Source organism: Myxocyprinus asiaticus, chromosome 44 (assembly GCF_019703515.2).
Source record: "Myxocyprinus asiaticus isolate MX2 ecotype Aquarium Trade chromosome 44, UBuf_Myxa_2, whole genome shotgun sequence".
In the NCBI taxonomy this organism is placed as follows: domain Eukaryota; kingdom Metazoa; phylum Chordata; class Actinopteri; order Cypriniformes; family Catostomidae; genus Myxocyprinus; species Myxocyprinus asiaticus.
In genome coordinates this window covers 30199716-30222996 of record NC_059387.1, presented here as the reverse complement: position 1 = coordinate 30222996, position 23281 = coordinate 30199716, and the positions used below count along the sequence as shown (strand labels likewise).

Here is a 23281-nt window from a genome sequence, read left to right as displayed (position 1 = left end):
CTGTAAGCGGCAGTCTGCCTGCTCTTTTATTTAGCAAGCATTAAAACAGATGGCAACTGAGAGCAATTCAAAATACAGCTGGGTGTATGTATGTATGTGTTTGTGGAACTGCCGATCACCACTAGATTTCCTTTAGCTACACACCATTATATAGCTGTTTAGAATAGAATAAAAGCTGTGTAAAAGTGTCATTGTAATTAAAATAGCTTCATTCTGCATGGAGTTCTAATGCACTGATCGGCTCTTTATCTTTTGTAAAAAACAGTCAGTCCATGCAGTTTGAATATCAGAAATTATTACATCTCTCAACACAGCAGTTCTGAACTGATTTTGCTTCATAACCCAGATATTACATTGGCAACCCAATACACAGCTCCCAATTTTATCGTACAAAAGTAACAAAAACTTAGAATGTATTAATATTACCATGAACTGCATAGTCACAGCAATATTTAAAAATATTAACATGACATAGTCTGTTTTTTGTTTTATTTTATCAAGCCTAGTAGCATCTTCAAACAAATGGCACTAGATGTAATCTTTTCAGAACTAACTTTTTTTCTTTTTTTTTTTTTTTTATCCAACTGATCTCAATGTGATGTTTAGTGGATGTAAGTCAGTTGTCCTCAAATTCACACAGGTGTCCCAGCAGAGGAACCAGAGATGTAGTTCATCACATTAACTATGGACATGAACCACTTATGTTTGACAGCCAGAAGGTGTCCAAATACTGATAGTCTAAATTTAGAATGTTGTTTAATAATTTTAAGCCTTTTTGTGAAATTCTTTGCTTGAAAATTGTGTTTGTGCTATCTTTCTGTAAAATAAATGCCACTTGGTTTGGCATTTTGTATCTAATGCAGTGACATTCATACATTTTTGAGTGGTTTAAATGTCCAAGTACTTTCAGTGGGCACTCTCATAAAATGTCTGTATATGGACTTGGTTTTGAATATCTCCATTGAGAATAGTGCTTGTTTCAGATGCTGTGGATGTCTCTTAGTGAGTGCATATCTCAATGGAAAGCTTTCATGATGCTCCAATCTGAACAGCTAAAAAAGAGCTACACCCCCTTCAGCTAACCCAGAGTTCAGGACCATGGAGAGCTACACTCACCTCAGCCTGTTCCCAGGCAACCATTAGAAGTCCAGCAAGCAGATGCAGATGAATGAAAAAATTATCTCGTTACCATACATTTGACCCCTACATACTTACCATCAATCAGCTAAAAAAATTTGAAATAGATTGTTACTCTCATTCACATCTCTCTTTCTCCCGCTCACTTTTCCTTATTCGACAGATATCCTTGCACACTCACTGCACAGTCGGGCGTTATTAAAAGTTAACTTATTGAAAGCTGGGTCACTACTTAAAGGGATAGTTCAGGCAAGCAAAAAATTCTGTCATCATTTACCCCCTCATGTTGTTCCAAACCTGTATGACTTTCTTCGGTGGAGCACACAAGGAGATGTTAGGCAGAGTCACGATTTATTTTCATTGAATTATTATTATTTTTTTTTTATTATTATTATTTTTTATATAATATGAAAGTATACTGTACTGTTTGAATTTTAAACATTTTTTTATTGCATACCGTTCCACATACAGGTTTTAAATAATAGTATGAGGCAAACATAATAGGCATGAAGGCAGGTGGGCTGGCATAGATAGATAGATGGATGGATGGATGGATGGATAGACAGACAGACAGACAGACAGATAGATAGTACAGGATGGATGTGAACATAAACATACTTTGTTCATCTTAAAGTTTCTCTATGGCAGAGTTTGCCCGCTGAATTCCTTATATATTGCAGTTTATTTGAGGTTAGATAAGATGAGCTCTGCTGCTTACGGCATTATGCTGTATTTTTAGAACGCAAGATTACCTTTTTTCCACAATCCCAGGGTACCAAATTATTTGCTGAACATCAAACAGGTAACACATTGTTTTACTGGAGCATAAACCACCATAGCTAATTCAGAGAAAGGTTGCATGGATATATTTCACCCAGAGAGAGAACTTATAACCAGAGGTGTTTGATTCCGTTGGAATTCTTCTGTGTTTCTGCAGATATTAACATGGCCGGTGAGCCCAAACCCTACAGGCCTAAAGCAGGATCCAAACGACCCCTTGCTGCTGTCTACGGGTGAGTATTTCCTATTTAATTTTACATTGCTGCTATACAAGTTGCAGTTAAGGAAACTTCACATACTTGAACATTGATTATTTGCACTATACAAATGTGGATATGCAGGTCATATGATACAAATGAGGTGATACAAATGAGAAGTCTTGTAAAAATTTAGTTTAAAACACGTGTCAAGTTTGAAGAAATGCAATCTTTGTGTCCATGTAAATTTATGAAAAGATGTATAGCAATTCCTTAAAAAAATTCAAAATAATGACTTTCAATTTTTCAAATGGTGGAACCATCAGGTTAAAGGTATTAAAATACTTTCAAAAGTATATGTATTTTTTTCTCAAATTTACAAGTATCAATCATTTTAGTCAACAATGTCAAAAATGTTTTTTTAGGGTTACTCGGATTGATCTAAACAAAGTATGCTTAAACAATTGTTAACTGCAATGTTGGTTTCACTACCTGAATTTGATTGGGTGGACAAATGTTTTATTTTTATTTTATATTAACACTATTTTAAACAAAAAATGTTCATTGATTATTTTCTAAAGAAATAATAATAAAAAGTTACTTCTTATGCCAAAAATATATTTTCTCAAGAATTTTAGCTTTTAATGAGGCTTTACATTTTATTAGAACACACTAGCAACCACATAGCAATGGACAACAACACACATTTTCTTCAAATGTAAAAGTCTAGTCTAAACTTTACAGTGCACAGTGAAGCTGACTTCAAATGAAAAGCATTTTACTGCCTTTTTACTATGTGAATGTGTATGCTGCAAAAACATGACATTTATCAGGTGTTGGTGAGAGCTACAGTACTCCATATTTGCTGATTGCTTCATAAAACCTCCATTTGTACTGTTACTGTAGCTGCTGCCATTCTGCATTTTACTTAAGATAACAAACTGCTGTGTAAATGGAAAACCTATCGCTGTTCTCACAAGCTCAGTAAACATCAATTCTCTTGTTAGGAGAGCCATGGTAGAACAGATTAAAGTCTGGTCGTGTGGCTGAATGAAGCCGTCAGCACATTTGTCATATTATCTGGTTTAGATAACAGAGCGGACCCTGGTCTGTGATTATCAGCACATCCGTTCAGTTGCTGAAGCTGCAGTTGTGTCATGCAGGTTCGGTTAGATTGTTAAACTCTTACAGGAAGACGAAAGCACTCCAGGCACTGTCAATGAAAACTAACCAAGCAGCAAATTAGTGAAAAATTAATTATTGGGAAGGTATTAAGCATGAACTATTTGATTTAAGAGCTAATAAAGAAATTAGAGTATATACTAACCAGTGCTAAATACTGTAAATTGTGACTGGACTGTGATGCTTTTACTGCAGTTCCATTGTTTCTGTTCATCTCCATAAATGAAAATGGAAAAATAATAATAATAATAATAATAATTTTTATTTGCAAATAACAAAGACATTAATAAACATTCATTCATGGATTTCTGACAATTCTATTACTCATGGGCCTGAAACATTTTATTGCTAAGCCTTATAGTTTTATTATAATTATAGCTTTGTTTCACTCTTGTGTTATTTGACTTTAACTGATTTGGTGTTTTTAATTCTTTATTTCTTTCTCTCAGTGTATTTTTGAAATTCATTAAGACTTGATTTGCATTTCAAACCAACTCATGCTACACAACTATAATGTAACCGGTGGTAATTAGGAGTGCAGAACAGCAGAAAACCAACAAAGAATAGCTTTGAATGTTAATTAGTTTGCAATGAAAAAGTCAAAGGAAATGAGAGTTGTGCATAATGGAATACAATGAAGTTGTATTTGTGACATAAGCTGTGTGACCAGAAATCATAATCACTCCAGTTACTATGACTACAGCACCCTCTGCATGACATGTCCCTTGTCCAATAAGAGAACAGCCATTCCTCTTGGACTTACAATATCTAAAGCCACATTTAAATTGAATAAAAGTTAAGATACACATTGTGTATGTACCCAGTTGTTTTAAAGGGATATTCTAGGTTTCATGTAAGTTAGGCTCTATCGACAGCATCTCTGGCATGCCTGATTTCCACAGAAGGATAATTGCGACCCACCCATAATTTGTAAAAACAAATAAAAATCATGTTTACCGTAACGCACTTATAATAAAAGTCGATCGGGTAAGACATCACGGAGAGTTTTTTTTTTTTGTGTGTGTGTGTTATTTGTGCAGAAAGTTGACAAAATCATCCATTTAACATTGGAACATTGGATGTAATTTCCATGGATGGAGTTTGCTCCGTGTAACCTTAGTTTAAAGATAGTTACGTCATGTCCCTTTCTGGCATATTATGCAAAATTTAAATGCTTTACTGACTTTACATGGTCCTTACATGAGTTGAAAGATTGGATTATTATTTTGTACAGACAGCAAAAATCTGGGTGACAGTGAGGTACTTACAATTGAAGTGAATGGGGTCAACCTGTAAATGTCAAAATACTCACTGTTTCAAAAGTATAGCCACAAGACATAAACAATATGAATGTTAGCATGATTTTAGTGTGATAAAATCGATTGCTAACCTTTTCAGCGTAAGGTTATACCCAATTTTACAACTTCTGCTGACATAATGTCGTAATCCCTGTAATCCAAGTAAATATCGATGTAAGAAACTGTACAGCTCAAATAATACACAAGTTTAACAAAAGAATTAATGTAAGTGTTTTTATACAATTATAAGTTTCACATTTCTGCCTTTAACCCCTCCAAAACTTGGCCCCCATTAACTTCCATTTTAAGTGCCTCACTGTAACCTCAATTTTTGCTCTTTTTAAAGAAAAGAATTTTAAAGAATATTTGTGCATGCAAGGAGGCTGTTGAATGTGTTTAACTTGAATAAAACCCATGACATTTCTTTAAAAATACCTTCGTTGTTGACTGCAGATTCATTTCTGTTGCACTGTTGCTCGCCTGCCTTTGTCAGTTGAAATGATAAATCTTCTGAAGAGATGTTTGGTGGTGTTAGTAGCTACTCTGAGGGTTCACGCAAAGTTTACCAGTTGAATCCCAGGTAGGGGTCACCCACGAACTGGAGAGTTACACTTGGGCTGTCGGGCCCTAAAACAATGCATCAAAGCTTTCTCCAGGGTGTTTCTTTTTGCTATTAGTAAACTGTAAGTCACTTTGATCACTGCCGTTACTGACAACCAACTGTGTTTATGAGAGCTCTGCTGCTCTCAGATGGAAGATATTATTGATTTGTCTGTCAGCAGGATTTTTAAGTAGAGAGAAGATGGACGGGATTGTTGTAGATGTTGTCAGATTAATTGACTGAGAGCTTTATTAGTTTCGCTAAATGTAAATTTCAGTTATAAACTGATTCGCTTTCAAAGTGTACAACCAAGCGGGGTGTGACTTCTGCAGATGTATCAGATCGGTGATAATTGGAGTGTCAGTTTCTTTTCATTGCATTATCACGTGAGCAAGACTGCTGTTGTACGAGGCTGCAGGGAATCAAAGCCTTGCTGGTATTGACTACAACAGCACGATTGCAAGTGATATTGCTTTTATATATTAACACTTCTATAAACAAGATGCAAGTAACTTACTTTTGAGGCAAATATGGCCAGTTATTTTGTCCTTTTTTGTTATCAAAAATAGTTTCACATGACGTACAAGTTTACAACTTGTAATTATGTGTTCTCTGAAAACGTGAATACTTTTTACATGTCGTAATCTCGTAATTACGTTAATTTGTTAATGACATGAATGTACCATTACACTTACGTTGAAACTCACTGCTGTTTCAATTTTCAAGTCACCATATTTATACTGAACCTCCTTTGTCTTCTTTTCAGTGGTTATGAATTTGATTATGATTACTACAGGGATGACTTCTACAGTCGGTATGTATGCACTTATTTAAAGTTATTGAAACATTTGAAATTTTTTAATGTTATTCCAGGTAGCAGTTTTAAACACTTGAGTCCTTCAGCAGTTGTTTATGAATCCTTCATGGTTCGAAATGCCACATGTTTTTTTAAGCCCCGTCAAATGTCACAGTATAGTTTTTCAAGATTGAAAAAAGATGAAAAGATACATACAAAGCTATGAAAGTAATTAAACATGACATTCACAGAAAAATCTGTGACTTTATCTTAAACACCTACAGTTTGTCTTTGAAAATAATTAAATGAATTAAATCAATAAATGAAGCTCTTCTTACATGTCTTAGAAGGCATGTTTTATTTAAATTAATTCCTGCTTGGGATCCCGTCTTTTATTAGCATAGAAAGACATTTACTAAATGTCAGCAGGGTGCAGAGCGGTGAATATCCACGAGAGATTAAATGAAAGCAAGGGCATGTGCCCAAAATTCTTTTGAAGATTTTGACTGCCTTGTTGGCGAATTTCAAAAGTAGCTCCGCTGATTGTAGGGATACCAGGAACAAGGAGTGAAAATGTTTTTAGTGGTGGAAATATGAGACATTTACACAGAAAAGTCTTTCAAATATGCCATAACTCTGAATCAAAAGCTTGACTTGGAGTTTCAATGATGTTGAAATGTCTGTTGTAAACCAGGGGTTCTCAATCCAAAAATGGACCGCAGGTCTCTGGGTCTTGGACATCAGGGAAAAACAATGCTTAATGCAAATAATAAAACGCAACTAACCATATAATGGTGCATAGTTATGATAGCAGAATAAATTCAACTTTTAAAGGAAGGAGAAAAAGCTTTCTGTATCTTTTGTTGTTCATGTTAAATGCCATGCATTCAATCAGTATTTTGGTGCAAATTAATCTGTTAAATCACACTTCTGCTATTGTGCATTTACAAATTATCCATTTTCCTATTCAGGCTATGTCAGGGTAATAATTTTGCATATCGTTGGTCCATTCTGTATGCAATTTTTGGTAGTAGTAAGCAAGTAAAATGTTTGATTTTAAAGCTGAATTGTGTCATTTATGAGGCACTAGTGGAATTGCAAAAATAATCACAGTTTTCAAACAGATTTCAGGTACCCTTGACCCCCTCCCCTCTAAATCTTCCATTAGTTGTACAAACAGATGGTCCCGCCCCAAACTCACACCATTGGTTAAGCCAATGTTGCTGTGTCTGGCTGAATGGTCCACTCAAACAAACAGAGCAGTGTTTTTAGGTGAAATCAACCCACAAATGGCTTAATTGTAATTGACTCAATAATTATCAATATAATAAATATTACACACTTCAGCATTAAGGACATTTTTGTTGCCTTTGTACGCAGTGCCGGTCCTACCACATATGGCACCCTAGGCAAGACCCTCGAGTAAACGCAACCCCCCGAGTTATGTATTCATTTTTACACAAATTAAAACATAATTAAATACATCACAAATGGGTATAAACTCAATCTAGCAAAACATTAATTAAAACAATGTTTGGAAGTGCAAGTTATGGCTTATTAAATAGGCTATCCTAAATGGGTATCACCATAAAATAGAAATAAACTTAATGTAAAGTGCATGTAAACCAAACCAAGTTGTCTAAGATGTAAGTAAGAAAAAGAAAGAAAGAAAGAAAGAAAGAAAGAGAAAAAAGCAAAGGTGCACTGCCCTAAATATCTATACGCATTGTATGGTATGTTTCACAGCAGGGGCATTTGTAGGCTTTAATCATTACTAGGGAGTCTGGGGCCCATCAAGTTCACAATCTATTGTACCATGATGTTGTAGGGGGGTCTGGGGGCATGCTCCTCTGTGAGATTTTATTTATTTATTTATTTTATTATTTTTGCAAAAACAGCACCAAAGCATTAATTTCTGGTGATTTAAGGAGCATCATTTGAACATTTTCATTAGTAGGTTATGTACTAAAAACATATTGACACGGTCACCTTTTCACATTAGGACACAGCACAAGATGAAGTTTATCAAAGTTATCTTTCTCAAGAGCCTGCTGTGGCAGTATCATGGTACAGTGATGGTACAATATGGTAAAACCTTGGTATTTTTTATAATATATCATGGTATTTTATGGTAGGCTACTGCAAGGAACATGTCCAATAAACATGGTATTGGCTTGCTAATGTTTGGTACTTTTAAGTGCTTTCATGTAATGTTAGTATTTTGATACACATTTATTTAGAAAATGTCTTTACCTGCAATAGACAATCGCTCACAGGCTGCACATGCACTCACACATGACCTTCATCACTGGCAAACGATTGAATACAGCTGCAGGTTTTGTTTAAATGAATTGTAAGTAAATATCCACTTTATTCAGCGTTGTATTTGTTCTCTGTCTTCTAGTGTCCCGTTACTGTTTTATTGCATGACAGAGCACTTCAAACTATTCAGCCTGCACGTTAGACAAATTCATTGAGAAGAACCGACACAAAAGAGAGATTATTTTACGCATCGGTCATCTCTCCGAATCACGAGCCTCGCTACTTCTCTTACTGTTTTTGCCAAACACAGACATAACAGAAACAGCAAGAATAGTATGGTAGTAAGGCATTCAGTACATGGTCTATAATACACCGATCAGCCACAACATTAACCTATACCTGCCTAATATTGTATAGGTCCCCCTCGTGCCACCAAAACAGCGCCAACCCGCATCTTTGTCAGTTCAAACGAGTCTGGCCATTCTCTGTTGGCCTCTCTCATTGACCGCTCTCATCAACAAGGTGTTTTCATCCACAGAACGAAATGCCTTGTCGATGAGAGTGGCCAACAGAGAATGGCCAGACTGGTTTGAACTGACAAAGTCTACGGTAACTCAGATAACTGCTTTGTGCAATTGTGGGGAGAAGAATATTATCTGAGAATGCTATTCTGAGATGCGGGTTGGCACTGTTTTGGTGGCACAAGTGGGACCTACACAATATTAGGCAGGTGGTTTTAATGTTGTGGCTGATCGGTGTATGTTCCCTGGGGGGTGCCACAACACGTTCTCGGAATGCACAGGGCGCATTTTGTTTGACACAGATTGGGCAAATGCTGAAATTGGCTCAGTAGATCCCTGCCCCCAATGCAATGCCTCCCTAGGCGGTCGCCTATGTCACCTAATGGGTTGACCGGCACTGTTTGTATGACAACAATTTTGGTACTTTGATGGCTCACCACTTGAAGTCCATTGTAAATCTGTGTCTTGAAGCAAAACCAGTTGAGAATCACTGTTTTAAACTATGCATATGAATCTTCTTTGGTTCTTTTGTCTGGTTAGGCTCTTTGACTATCACGGAAGGGTGGCCCCTCCTCCGAGGGCTGTGATCCCTCTGAAGCGTTCACGGGTGGTTCTTCCATCCACTCGGCGCGGGAAGAGTTCCTTTCCTATTAAAACCACTTCCTCTTCTTCCTCCAGACCCCCATCATCATCGTCATCATCCTTCTCCTCTGGGCTGAAATGTAAGATTTATCTTCTAATGAGTTTTTCCATAATAATTTGCCAATGCAAGCATCACTATCAATATTACTTAAAATTGCTTTTTAGAAAATGTAAGAGATGCACAGATGCATTTGCCAAACATTGGTATCGGCCGATAAAAGCAATTATCTGTACTATCGGACATCAGCCAAGTGTTTACAAACAGCTGATGGTCAGGGCTGATCGTTTCCTGTCAAAAACGAGCAAAAAGAGATTACCGTTAAACTGATTTGATAACTCACCTTAAAGCTTGACACAGAAAGCAATATGACGAGTTTGTTAAAGCTAAAGCGTAGGCTTCTTCAGCTAAAAATGGGACAAGCTTTATCAATCAGAATTCAGTTAATGTGAGTTAAGAACATTCAAAAAGTTTTTTTCAGTGTTTTGTTTTATATTTGAGACCAGTTAATCTGAAACATGGAAGATATTGAAAGACATAGAGAAAAAAGTTATTGTTTTAATTTCTTTAGACGTTGTAGAATTAATTCTCAATGATTTGAAACAAGGGAACATTAAAAAAGCAGGACCACCAAACTATCGGTATCGGCAGATGTTGTAATAAAAAATATTGGTTGTTGGCACACAAATTTTCTATTAGTGCATCCCTACTTAATTTTATTGATCAGCATTGAAAACAGAAACATATATTACACAAGATGAAGCAAGTCTAAATTGCAATTTTGGATTGGGATATTTGACAGCTATGATTAGTAGTTAGTCACACTTTATAAGGACTAGGTAAAAATATTGATTTTCTAATGCATCGCAACCTTCATTTAAAAATTCTCGATATCGATTCTTAAATCCCAAGATCGATCTTTTACTCTGTGCGCGACCCACAACTACAATGAAAGAAAATCACTCACATTCGCAACCAAATTTTGCGCTATGCGACTAAAATGTCTGTGATTAGCCACTGGCTTGTACATGTTCCGATTCCATTCACCAGTGATTGTGTAGTATAGTGGGGATAAATTCAGCACCATGTTGAGAGTAAAAGTTTGGTTTGAACCGTTCCGTGTGCCTGTCCAAAGACGAGATCCACACAACCCTTTTGTCAACAAATAATCTCTCTTTTAATACCCTTTCTGTTCAAAAACAACAAAAACGAAACATTTAATTCTAATCACGCATAGCACAGATGAGATAATGCCATTCGAGTCCTCTCTGGTTAATATGCACTCGTTTACAGATACTCTTTAAATAACAGCCATTTTTTTTTAAAGAGACAGTACCGGTTTTAGTACATGTTCAACAAATCAATGTAAACGGTACAAATTTTGTATGTAACAATAAATATGTAACAAAATATAATATATGCAATGTAATATCATATTAAATTGATGGAATACATGGATTTGTTACAATATATTGTAAAACTATTACAATATAATTAGTAAAATGTATATTTTCATAATGTACCAAGTTAGAAGGTCCCCTGTATAATTAACAGCATTATTTTGGAGAGAATATATTTCAAAGAAAAGTGGGAATTATAACTGAACTGTACCCTTATGAATCAATATCAAACTTTTATTGTGATATGGCAACACTGGATTTGAGCCAAACAGAAAGACGGAATGTCATGCAGTCGTGTTTGTAAATTAGAATTCATAGCACTAATTCAGATTTGATCTCTAACCCATATGTAGCAGCTTTCATAGAAACTGTCAGCATCCCACTTTCTCCTCTAAACATGGTGCTTAGAAACAGAGATTAGCTGTGGTGCATGACACTAATGCTCTTAGCCGTAGTACTGTGGTCTCTCCGTGGGCTTTAACTATATCAGCGCAATTCACTATCAGAAATATCCACGGCATGTACACAAAAGCGCAACTGTTTACCTAAATCTGCATCTCAGTGGAGTTCTCCCTCTGCTATGCAGCACAAACTGCAGATTAGTTTTATAGGACACCAAAATAACGTTTAATTTGTTTCAAAAAGTTCGGTTTAGTACACTTCAGCTCAAAACAACTTCCTACTTTGAAATGCTGATTAAAAATGCAGACATTTCTGTTCATCTCGTATTTAAGGTGTTTTTTTTGTGTTTTTTTTTTTTTTTTTCTTCTACTGAACGGAAGCAGAAGAATTCTAATGGTTAAAGATTTGCTAAACATAACAACAGCCAATTTAGTCCCAAATAGAGATCCCCCATAAACAAGAAAGGGACATGAATAGCAAACCAAACCCATAGGACTTTCATTCTTCCGTGGAACATAAAAGCAGATGTTAGACAGAATGTGAGGCAGCCTCAGTTACCATTCACTGTCATTGTATGGAAAAAAGATGCAATGAAAGTGAATTGTATGTTGTACTTTTTGGAGAAATTCAATTCCACACACACTCTTACGAACACATTCATTGAATTTGCAGTAGATACAGTGCTCTGTCAACTAAACAGCTACACACACGGAGCCCACTGCCTCAGGCGGCTGATGGCAGGTGACACCATTTTGTGAGGTAGTAGAAAAGCTGGCAGCAGTGTGAAAGCAGTACTGGGTCACACTGTTATCAGTGCTGAAGGCAGTGACAGCGGAACGACAAGTTCTGGCTTTCTTGAGGAGAGGAAGAGCTTGAAAAATTGCTTTGAAAATAGAGGCTAATGAATTTTCCAAAAAGCCATTCATATATATCTTAGATGTACAATTATGATGAAGAAACAAGTCAACAGGTCAAGATGTTCCTCAGAAGTTTTCACTCAGTGTGCACTCAACCCACATTGTATTTTCCAGAAGCATTTTTCTTATCTCATTGATTATGTTTGCTAATGTGAAAATCTAAATGCATTGGAGCCATGGCTCGTTGGTTAGTGCATGTGCTATGATTTATTGAGCTGTGATGCTTTTTTTTTTTTTTTTTTAACAGTCTGCATCTAGAACTATTTAGACATTTTAAGGAAAGTTGTTAATTTTTATATAAAATCATTATATTTAAAATATATTGCTTTAACCCTTCCTTGGTCTTATGGGTCAATTTGACCCTTTTTAATTTTTAACACTGATTAACATCAGCTTAACTAAGTTTATGCCTGAAACTTCATGGCATCCTCCACAAAGGTGATCTGAACCTGGCAATTTTTAAATTCCATGTCCCTACGTTGTCCTTAAGGGTCAAATTTTTTATGTTCAATTTCAAAAGCTTATAATACAGGCTCTGTTTGCTCTATCTCTCTACTTTTGGTCTTAAATCGTTCATCGAGGTGCCAGCTAATACTTCAAAAAAGAAATTTTTTCTATCATCTACTATTCCAATATACAGTTCTGTAAGGCAGTGGACGCCCTAACGCAGCTTCTAAAATCTTGTTAAAAAAGCTTGAAAAGCTTGTAATAAATGCTCTGTTTGCTCAATCTCCCTACTTTTAGAAATTATTATTTTTTTCTATCACAACATTCAGATCTGAAAAGCAGGGGGCACCCCAACATGGATTGTGCCTCCAGTCTTTTTTGGGAAGCCCCACCCTTTTCCCATGTTTTGTGGAATATCTTGGCCTCTGAATGGACTACACATGATCTTGGTGTCAGTTGAAAGCTAAGAGCCTCAGGTTTGCAATGACGTATAACGTATTTTATCATCATTATTCAGGAACATATTCAAACGATGATTTGTTTATAATACTTTTTTGCTGAACTGTATTTTTTTCTGGACATTTGAGACATAACAGTGGATTATTTACCCAGACAAGCTGAGATACAAGTAAAAATAGACTCATTTTGTTGAAACTTACCCAAGGTAAGAGCTGATATAGAGTTTGTAGCTATTTGGGGTTTACAGAAGTAGTGATTGGAGTAGACATGAGATTTTTTTTATTCACTTTGACACTCTTTTGATGCTTATTTGAACAAAACAATCCAATAACTAATAACATTAATTAGGATTTGTTCTCTTTTTGTAATGTTTTTATTTGTTTATTATATTTCATTTGTACATGTTGAACATTTAATAAACATATAATGAACACTGAATTAACAGTAAAATAACTTTTGAACAAATTAATATTTATAAAAATAAAATCTTGTGTTTGCATCTTGTCTGTTGTCAGTGAGTGTTTGTGGGTGTCTGTGTATGTACATTTGTGTTGTGTATGTGTATGGAGGGGTGTGTGTGTGTGTGTGTGTGTGTGTGTGTGTGTGTGTGTGTGTGTGTGTGTGTGAAATTTAAAGTATGAGTGTTCTTATAATAACATTTTAACTTTTTCAACAATTTTATGGTGAGGCTTCTCAAAAAAGACTGGATGTCCATGGGTGGAGTTGGGGCTCCCCCTGCCTTTTCCCCTGTATATTGTGATAGAAGGTGATGGAGAAATAGTTTTTTTCTAGTGTTAGCTGGCACCTAGATGAACGATTTAAGACCTAAAATAGAGAGATAGAGCAAATAGAGCCTTTATTACAAGCTTTTGAAATTCAACATTAAAAAAGGGTCCATTTGACCCTTAAGGACAACATAGGGACTTGATCGTTAAGACCAAGGAGGGGTTAAAGTATATAAAAAAAGAAAGTTCAAATAATGCAGACTGATGGCTTCAACTTGTATCTCAGAGCTCACGGTAGGTCTGTCTTTCAAGATTTATAATTATCATTAAAAATCAGTTTGCCTCTGGAAAAAATGAATGGCATTTTTACTTCCTGAACCCGACTGCGCTTTTTAACCTGCACTATGGTCCAGAACTTTCATTGCAAAAGTATGCAGAACACTCCACTTACATGTGTCAGACTTGACACTAACTATTTCTGAAAGATGTCAAGGGCCATTTCCATATTTTCCTATGTCGGATACCATCTGCTGCCCCTTTTTCTAACTTCTCTGGGCTTTCACTTACCACCAAGGTCATTCCCGTCTGCCAAGAGAGGCTGCATGATTTAAGTGTTTATTACCAAAGCTCGTTTCAAGATTCAGTGTGTGTTCAATGGTGTAGACATCTGAGAGAGATTTATCTGACAGCTGTCAGGTGCAAAAAAGCAGCGTTTAAACCACTGAATATTTACAGGAATTAGCAGCATGAAATAAGCTAGCAGGTATTTAGCAGAGACTTTATATTCGATGTAAAATGCAGCACATTAATTGCAGGGACAATCTCTCGGAGTGACCAGGGGTCAAGTGTCTTACTCAAGAGCACAATGGTGATAATTCAGGATTGTAATCTGTCTAGTTCTGGAGTCGCCCCTCTTTGCGACTAAACCTACAAACTAGGGCCGTTCAAACCAAACGTGTTATAGTGCTAAATAAAACTAGACGCAGTGCATATAACAGAACGCAAGTGTCTCGAGACATGTTTTTAAAAGTTGCCATTCTTTTTTTTTTTTTTTTTTTTGATCTGATACAGCATCTAAAAAATGCATGCTCCTTCGCAAGATGCTGAAAAACAACTGAACGTTCCGCAATGGTCTATGTTTGCATAAAAAAGGAAAAAGAGCGGCAAAAATTACACAAATAAGTGTTCATGTGAATGGCCCTTAAAAGTTAGAGAAGAACGTTTTTAGCCAGTATGCTACCACCATCACAAAATAATTTTTTAACAGAACTTTCAATGAAAAATTTGGGTACATTCAGAATGTCATACTATACTACTCATACTGCTTTTGCAATATGCAGAATGCATAATGTGCATAGCATACATACTTTTTTGTATGCATTATACATAGAATACCCAAATTATTTGCTGCATTTGCCAAAATGTGTAATGTAGAGCCAGAGCACAATGCATGGAGTATCATTTCAGAATAATACATTGAGTGTTCCCACGGTCATGAAAAAGTAATGGAAAGTGAATAGAATAATAGTGATATTAATTAAACATAGTGAATATATACTGTATATATTTTTTTAGTTTTGCTCAGCTCTAAAATATTTTAAGCCATGTCCGATTTGAGAGCAAATACTTTATTTAATCTCTCTCCCTCCCCCAACTCCACAAATTGGTCTAAATAATTAATGGACCCTTCTCACACAGATAGACACAGGGTAAACGTGAATGGCGGTGAATGGTAGACACAGCAAATTCCATTTTTGCTAACCCGTTTGCTCCAACATCAAAAGAAAAATCAATGATTACGCTTTCACAGCTTTGAAAAACAAGATAAAAATAGAGAGCGCTGGATAACTGCAGTAAGAAGAGAGAAATAGGCAGTTTTCTATCACTCCCTCAACGGTTGTGTTAGACGCCCCATCGCAGCTGTGGTAACTCGTTTTTTTTACTTATTCCAGGGTAATATAATACAAAGTACAATGTTAAAAATGTACACTAAGTATTTTTACAGTTGTTAATATAAAATAGTTTACTACATTTACGCTGTTAAATAAGGCAGAAACGCGTCATAACAGGTTTGTGAAATGGGTCTGTTAGCCAATCAGTCTGAATCAAAATGATTTTTCACTTTCCAGTAATCACAAACGACTGGAAAGGTCTTGGAAAATTCATGGAAATTCATTGGTCAAAAAGAGCCACTGTATTCCACAAGGCAATCCACTCAACTTTACTTTCCATTTCCAGTGTAATGAATGAACCTAAAGCAATAACAACTTTGATTTGTATTATCTGTTTCTCGGCTCATTACTTGATCGCACTCCAAAAATGTTGCACTTTTTCTTCACAAAAGTTATTACAAATGCAGAATTTATAAGGTTATAACTGGATAGCACTCGCTGATTTAAACATGCAGCATATGGAGGTCATATAACAACAATATAGAATACTACTATTTGGGAGGCTTATCATTGTATGGTACATACCGTTTTACATACTACAAAAAAAAAAAAAAATTGTATGCTGTATACAGTGTATAATTTGCAGAATGCAATAAGTATTAGAGCCCTTATTTTGGCAAGTCAATTAACAGGAATACAGAATTGTAGTTCTATGAGTTCAAAAACAAATGTTAGTCTTATTTAGGATTTATTAGCTGATAAATAGCAGTTGCCATGAAAACAAGCAGAGAATTGTGGTCTTGTGTTGGCTGATATTAACCAGCACGGGTGATATGAGATTAGGGATGAAACTAAATTACAAACAGCAGGGAAGAAAATTCTTTGAAATCCTCGATTAGGTCCAGCAGGCCTGGATGAGTAAGTCTGAGATATTAATTATTCGTGGTGGGCTACAATGCATGAACACTGCCACTTACATCTCCTCAAATCTTGCCTTGTTCTGTGTGTGTTTATTGCTTTTTCATCACTTGCAGTAAAGTCAAATCAACTCCAGACTATCAAACGTGAACTGACTCAAATCAAGATGAAAATCGACTCACTTCTGGGCCGCCTGGAGAAGATCGAGAAACAGCAGAGAGCCGAGTGCGGTGAGTATGAAAGAGCTATAGCAGAGCAGAAATAAAATCCAATCCAGTGGGATGGGGGGGAAACATCGTCTGTACAGTGAAGAATATTAAGAGTGCATACATGCTATCCATCTCTGTGACAGGCAGGGAGACAGCAGCCAATTTGTCATAACTGTTATAAAGGCAATCTCGCACTGTTTTACTTTAGAACATCCCATATCGGTCTGTGCACCAGTTAATGAGAGTCCTATTTTCATCCAGTAGACACACAGAGGAACATAAGTACTATAGTCTCGCGTTCTAGACTCGAACTTTTGGCCATGTGTGTGTGTCTGATGTTTCTTCAAATATGGGCACTTTTCGTCCTGTGGACTTTTAGAAAATAGTCTGCCAAAAACACATTTTTATACTGTATATCACAGCAAAATACATTTTTGTCTGTTAAATGAATAAACCTCACACTCATTAAAAGTTACTGGTAGGTGTGTAAGACATCAAGTATTATGAAGGAAAAAGGAAAAATCCTGCATACTACCATAGCTTGCAAAAAGAGTCTGAATTTTATTGAAACGTTTCAGTCATCTGACCTTCGTCAGGCATTTCATTTTCACTACATTTGAAATTATAAATATGTGTTGTTTGATTACATTTAGGGCCTACAATTTAACACTGTAATTTAGTGTGATTATATAAACAAATAATGCGTTAAAAAATATACGCAATTAATCATGTCCCTGGAAAGTAATAAGGAATATTCCTACCATCGGAGCAATTCAAGCTTGAAGTACCACCTGTTTTCTCCAGGGGGCATTAAGCGAAACTTTAGCTGTTTAGGCAACAAAAGAACAAACCAGCCACACTGACCCACAGCAGACAGCACAAGATGGGAACACATTTTTTGCATTCAAACACAGATTAATGGAGTGCAAATATGAGCGCAGGGATCTCAAGAAGTGTTTTTCTTAGTTTCAAACTATATTAAACTTGGCACAGCAACCTAAAAATGGTATGTTTATGACGTGACACAACCAAAGTGAGATGCTCCAAAAGCATCCGTTTGATGCATGTGTACACTGACGCATCCTTAGACAAGCCCTTATAATAAATATATCTCGGACAGATTGACAAACTTAATTGCAAAATGGATTATGAACTGTAGGCCAATGATTGGCTTATGTTCGGTAATATGGGAACAAACAATATACTGGATTCTAAAGCCAATTTTTGTATTGTCGTATCAACGCTTAACTCCTCTGCCACAATATTGTAATTCATTTATCTGAATTTAATTATCTGAATTATTGTTTTTTTATAATATACAGTGTACATTATATTTTATTTATAATTATTTAATCATTATGTATTGAATTATTGTTATTTAAAGGACTTTCTCAGCAAATATTTATAGATGTGATTAATTTTGAATAATTAGATCCATTAATCAGCATAGCATGTAATTTATTCAATGAAAATGTTTAATTGATTGACAGATCTAGTTAAATTGTTTAAAGGGGTCATGGCATGCCTTTTTTTTAATTTTATTTTTACATGTTCCTTGAGGTTCACTTATAAAATTAGTAATGTTTTTATAAGTTTCATATATTTTTAAAACATGATAATTTTTCACTCATTCTGAGCCTCTGTCAGAAACGCTCGGTTTTGGTGCTGCTTCTCCTTTAAGACTTGACAGTAACACCCACTGTTGCTCCTTGCCATCTCACTGCTCCCCACTACTGGGCGGGGCTACAGAAGTGATAAGGTAATGTAGGCTTTGATGTGTTGTTGTGGAGACGGTCAGATGCAAATGTGTACCACAGTGTGACATCACCATGTGGAGGAAGTTGGTTTCAACAAATTGTCTTATTGCAGTAAGAAGGTTTTGAGTTCTGAAACTTACAACATGTTTTAATAGCACAATGACCTCGTATATGTCAAAAGATCAAGGAAAATTTGATTCCTCATATCATGACCTCTTTAAATATGTCTTTGATAGCAGTCTGTGGTGGAAAAGGCACTTTAAGACTCCCTTGTCTTGTTAAGGCTAAATTTATAGCTACCATTTTATGTATCCTAAATAAATAGACACGATTAAACAATTTTAATCTTGCATAATTTGTCAAAATTACAGACTGGTTGGAAATGACAATATTTTATATATACTTTTTAATAAATATTTATTTTTAAATGTCATCTAATTTTATTCCTATTTTTATTTTATTTTTTACACAGGGAATATTTACCTTGATCGTGTTTCATATTTCGTCTCAAGCATGCTTTGCACTGACTTTGTTATTTCCTTGGCAACCAAGAACACTAACTTTTAGTGGCAAGTGGCAAAATTGTTACTCATCGTGGAAATGATGCCACAACTGAGGACCAGTTGTAATTTGTGTAAAAATAAATATTAATAATTTTCACACAATAAATATTAAAAAATGAATCTTTTTATTTTAATACAAATCTAATGTTCCCTTTAACTGAAGAAACACACCACTACAAAGTCTTCACATATTCTCTCTTTCTTTGTTTCAGAACCTCATAGGAAATATGAGGATAACTGCGATTCGTTGCACGAGGAGTCGATATCGGAGACAGCTGAGAATTCCGGAGAGGAGGGAGGGGAGGAGCCTCTTGATGCGGAGGCGGGAGAAATGACGGATGGTGGTGATGATGACAATGACGAAGAGGGCAGCACTGATCTGGTACTTTGCCCCTATGAGGACTTATGAAGCTAATTCTGCAGATATATTTATAGTTGCGGGCTTGAGAGAGGTTTGGGTTAGAGTGTGTCAGCTGATGGGGTTCCACTGGGCTGCTTTCTGCTCTCTTACCCCTTACCTGTCACACACAGTAATTAAACCTCTCCAGAACCTCTGGAGGTGCCCGAGTCCGGCAGCACCGGGACCAACAGCAAAGTCAAATTATGATTTAGCATGAACTTCCTGCTGGGACTGGACAGGCAGACTGTATTTTAATGAGCTCCTTTATCACTGAAACTATGGAAACGAGGGGGAATTGTCCCACCGAACTCCCGCAGGAAACATTCCCAACAGCTTGTTACCCACATTTTAGGTCCAAGGCATGACCACCATCAACTCTATTTAGTAGATACTTTAAGCAGAACTACTTGACTAGACTTTTATAAGCAGCTCTAGTGAAGTGGTTTAAAACCATAACTTTGGTATTATGAAAATTAAAGGGAAACTAAGGTTACGATATTGTTTATTTTTGTAGATATAATGAATTTGAAGTATTGCGTGCTTAAATATCAAGGTCTTGTGAGATTCTGAGCGTTTGCTATCACTCAGTACATTAATGACTGGACTTTCAGAATACTGTACATCTGCTTATCTGATACCATGCATCCAGGTTGAGACCAAGGGGATATAGGCATCTAGGGCATTAGCATTACTGCATACAGTGAGGTGTGTATTTTATTTCTCTAGTTCACACGCATCACATGTGTTAGATGGACAACTTTGGCTGTCGCTTCACACTGTTTTTTCAGTGTCTCTCGTCATGAGCACTTCCTTTTTTAAGATGCCATGTCAAGTAAAGAGTAGTTTAACTTTGAAAATTTTGCGATTTTACAAAATTGCGATTAATTCTCTGTTACAAAACTTGTTCAAAACTATTAATTCAAGTCCTGCAGAACTGACGTTGAAGTCAAATTTTTCAGAGCTAATGTGAATTCCTAAACTGAATCAATCTGTATTCCTGAACGGAATCAGTTTGAATTGCTGAACTGAATGAATCCAATTTCCTGAACTTTCTTATTATGTGTTTATGAACATAACTAACCTGTGTTCTTGAACCAAATTAATATGTATTCCTGAACCTAATTAATCTGAATTAATGTACTGAATTCATCTATATCCCAGAACTGAATTAATCTGAATTCATGAACTGAATCCATCTATATCCCTGAACTGAATTAATCTCAGTTCATGAAATTAATTCATCTGAGTTTGTGACCTGAATTCATCTCAGTTCCTGAGCAGAATTAATCTGTATTCCTGAACTGAATTCATCTGAATTCTTGAACTGAATCAATATCTATTTCTGAACTCAAATCACCTTTTATACCTGAACTCAAATAATCTTTATTCCTGTTTTAGATGGAAAATCATGTGTCTGATATTGACAATTGAAGGTAAGTCGATTCTTTTATTTATACATAAAAAAAAAAGAAAATATTGTGTGTAAATGCTTTTACAGATGTCCTCTGCTTTTATAGTGTTTCTGCAATGCATTTATTTACTGAATCAATAAATGTGATCATTTTATATTGGTTAAATGGATCTTAATAATAACCGAAAGCTGTGCAATACATTGTCTTGTCTTTAGAGGTCTTCATCCACAGAGGAAATCAACTCTGCTTTGAACAGAAGACAAGAAATTCTGCAAAGACTGACATCTCCTCTTAAAGAGGCAGTGAACTCTCTCTATTGGCAGTGATTAGACGAAGAGCAAATATTTTGACACCATTTAGCATCAGTCACTATTGCTATTTTTCATTTAATAGCATTTGTCATATTCAGTCATATTTTGATTTACACATGATGAAAGGTAAAATAAGTTCATGTCAATTTTAAACTTCACACAAATATCACTTATTTGCAACAATATGTGTGCAAAATGAGCCTTAAATGCCAGAGGAAAAAAAAATAACTTCTCATTTTTTTAAACCCTCAGTATTAACAGGAAGTTTTTTGTTTTAAATAATTATAAATTATAAGAGATTTTAAAAGGTCTGTATTGAAGTTGAACAATGAAAATGTTTCATGAGACTGTCAGCAAAACCTTTTTGTTTCTGCTTGTTTTTTTCTTTCTTTCTTTTTTATTTATTTATTTCTCATATTGTATATTTGTATCACCATGTTGTATTTTTTTCCTCACACACTCTATTTTGTTTTTTCTAAAAGTGTTTAGAATTATTGTTGTACAGTTGTGCTCCATGGATCAAAATGTGGTTTTAATTCTCAGACTGAATCAAGTAAAAGAATATTTACAATATTTAGTCCAATACTCAGTTTAGTCCAAGACTAACCAAAGAGTTGTAGATCAGTCCCCTAAGAAATATTGTCAGACCAACTTTAAAGATGAATTTTCTCTTAATATTTCATAATTTGTAATGATACTGTTAAGATGATGTTGTACTTGTCTTGTACTTGTATTGCTTTTTTTTTTTTTTTTTTTTTTTCATGCATAGCTGTTTAAATCAGAATCACATGTAGTTGTCACACTGTTTCTGTTCTTTATGATGTCATTCAGTATAGAATATGGCATAATGAACTCTATTTTTGTAAGGCAGATTTACAGAAACATCTTCAGAATATTCCAATTTGTTCTGCTGACATTTTCATTCTGCTACTGTACATATTTAATTTGTTTAAATACATGTGTATAGAAAAAAAAAGAAAAAAAAAGTAATGGATCATTGGAAAAATGTGACAATTCTTTTATATTTTCAAATCAGTGTCTTGTTCGAGAAAACCGATACAGTCTTGGTCAATAGTATCATAACTGCTCGGCTGAGAAGCCTGGTATTATAACTGAATAACTTCACATTGTATAGAAATGTAAACTATTTGTAAATATATTTTTATGATTAGCATGTTTATTATTTTAATGCATTTTCAGTTGTTTCATTTGTTGTCTGGCTGTAGGCTTTGTGGTATAAGACTTCCCTTACAATCACTATATAAAAATGTTGAAAATGAATCCTTTTTCCTAGATTTATTATGAAATAGAACAGAATATAATTTTTAAATTCAGCTACACATACAGTCCAACATAAGAATAAAATATTAACTTATAATGATGGTCACATACCTAATAAGTTATGTAACAGAATTAATTTTAAAGAACTTGGCTGTATTTTTATTTTATTTTTTGCAAATGAGCCTTATAGACTCCAGAAGTTTTCTCACAGCATTCAAGTACCATTGCTTAACATTCCTTAATTGCCGGTAGTGAGTAATAGTAAGTCTGTGCAATATATTAAATGCAAAGTAAGAGGGGAAAATGCTTGTCACAGATCATTTCTGTGTATGTGGGTTTGGTGGGGGAGGGACCACAGCACCTGATGTAGTTTTGAATGCACCTGAGTACAGCTTCAGCAGATGGCAACTCAAACACACTCAATTTATCAACATCAAAAGCAAATGTCTGGGTTAATTAGGGCCACTGGCCACTTCACATGGTATCCGTTCAGTGTATTAACATTGTTTGGATCTCATTTCTGCAATATGCATGAGACAATTAACACTGGAACTAAGGAAGTTGTTTAGAAAGCACTAATTTGATTAATGATATTAATATAAATGGAATTCAGCTTTGCTTTATAATGGAAAATGACTGAAAAACCATTACATCTCTATACTGACTTATCCCTATTTGACACCCATATCTGCATCATATCCTAGATTTTTTTGTGTAAAAAAAAATAAAAATAAACCATTTCTATATGCAATACAGAAAGATAAAAATAGGTTT

The 23281-nt window shown here is 35.2% G+C and overlaps 1 protein-coding gene across 4 annotated transcripts in view; it reads left to right on the top strand.

Moving 5' to 3' along the window:
- The window catches only part of LOC127434646 (RNA-binding Raly-like protein), a 162063-nt gene extending 140053 nt beyond the window's left edge, over positions 1-22010 (top strand). For 3 of the 4 annotated variants that reach the window (XM_051687536.1, XM_051687535.1, XM_051687534.1), the window contains 7 exons: positions 2075-2150; positions 5962-6009; positions 9315-9496; positions 16691-16804; positions 19316-19485; positions 20902-20936; positions 21131-22010. In XM_051687536.1, coding sequence (XP_051543496.1) covers positions 2075-2150; positions 5962-6009; positions 9315-9496; positions 16691-16804; positions 19316-19485; positions 20902-20934 — 623 coding nt within the window. In that variant the 3' untranslated portion in view covers positions 20935-20936; positions 21131-22010. The remainder of the gene's footprint in view (positions 1-2074; positions 2151-5961; positions 6010-9314; positions 9497-16690; positions 16805-19315; positions 19486-20901; positions 20937-21130) is intronic. The other variant, XM_051687538.1, reaches the window with a different exon arrangement.
- Positions 22011-23281: the final 1271 nt, after the last annotated feature.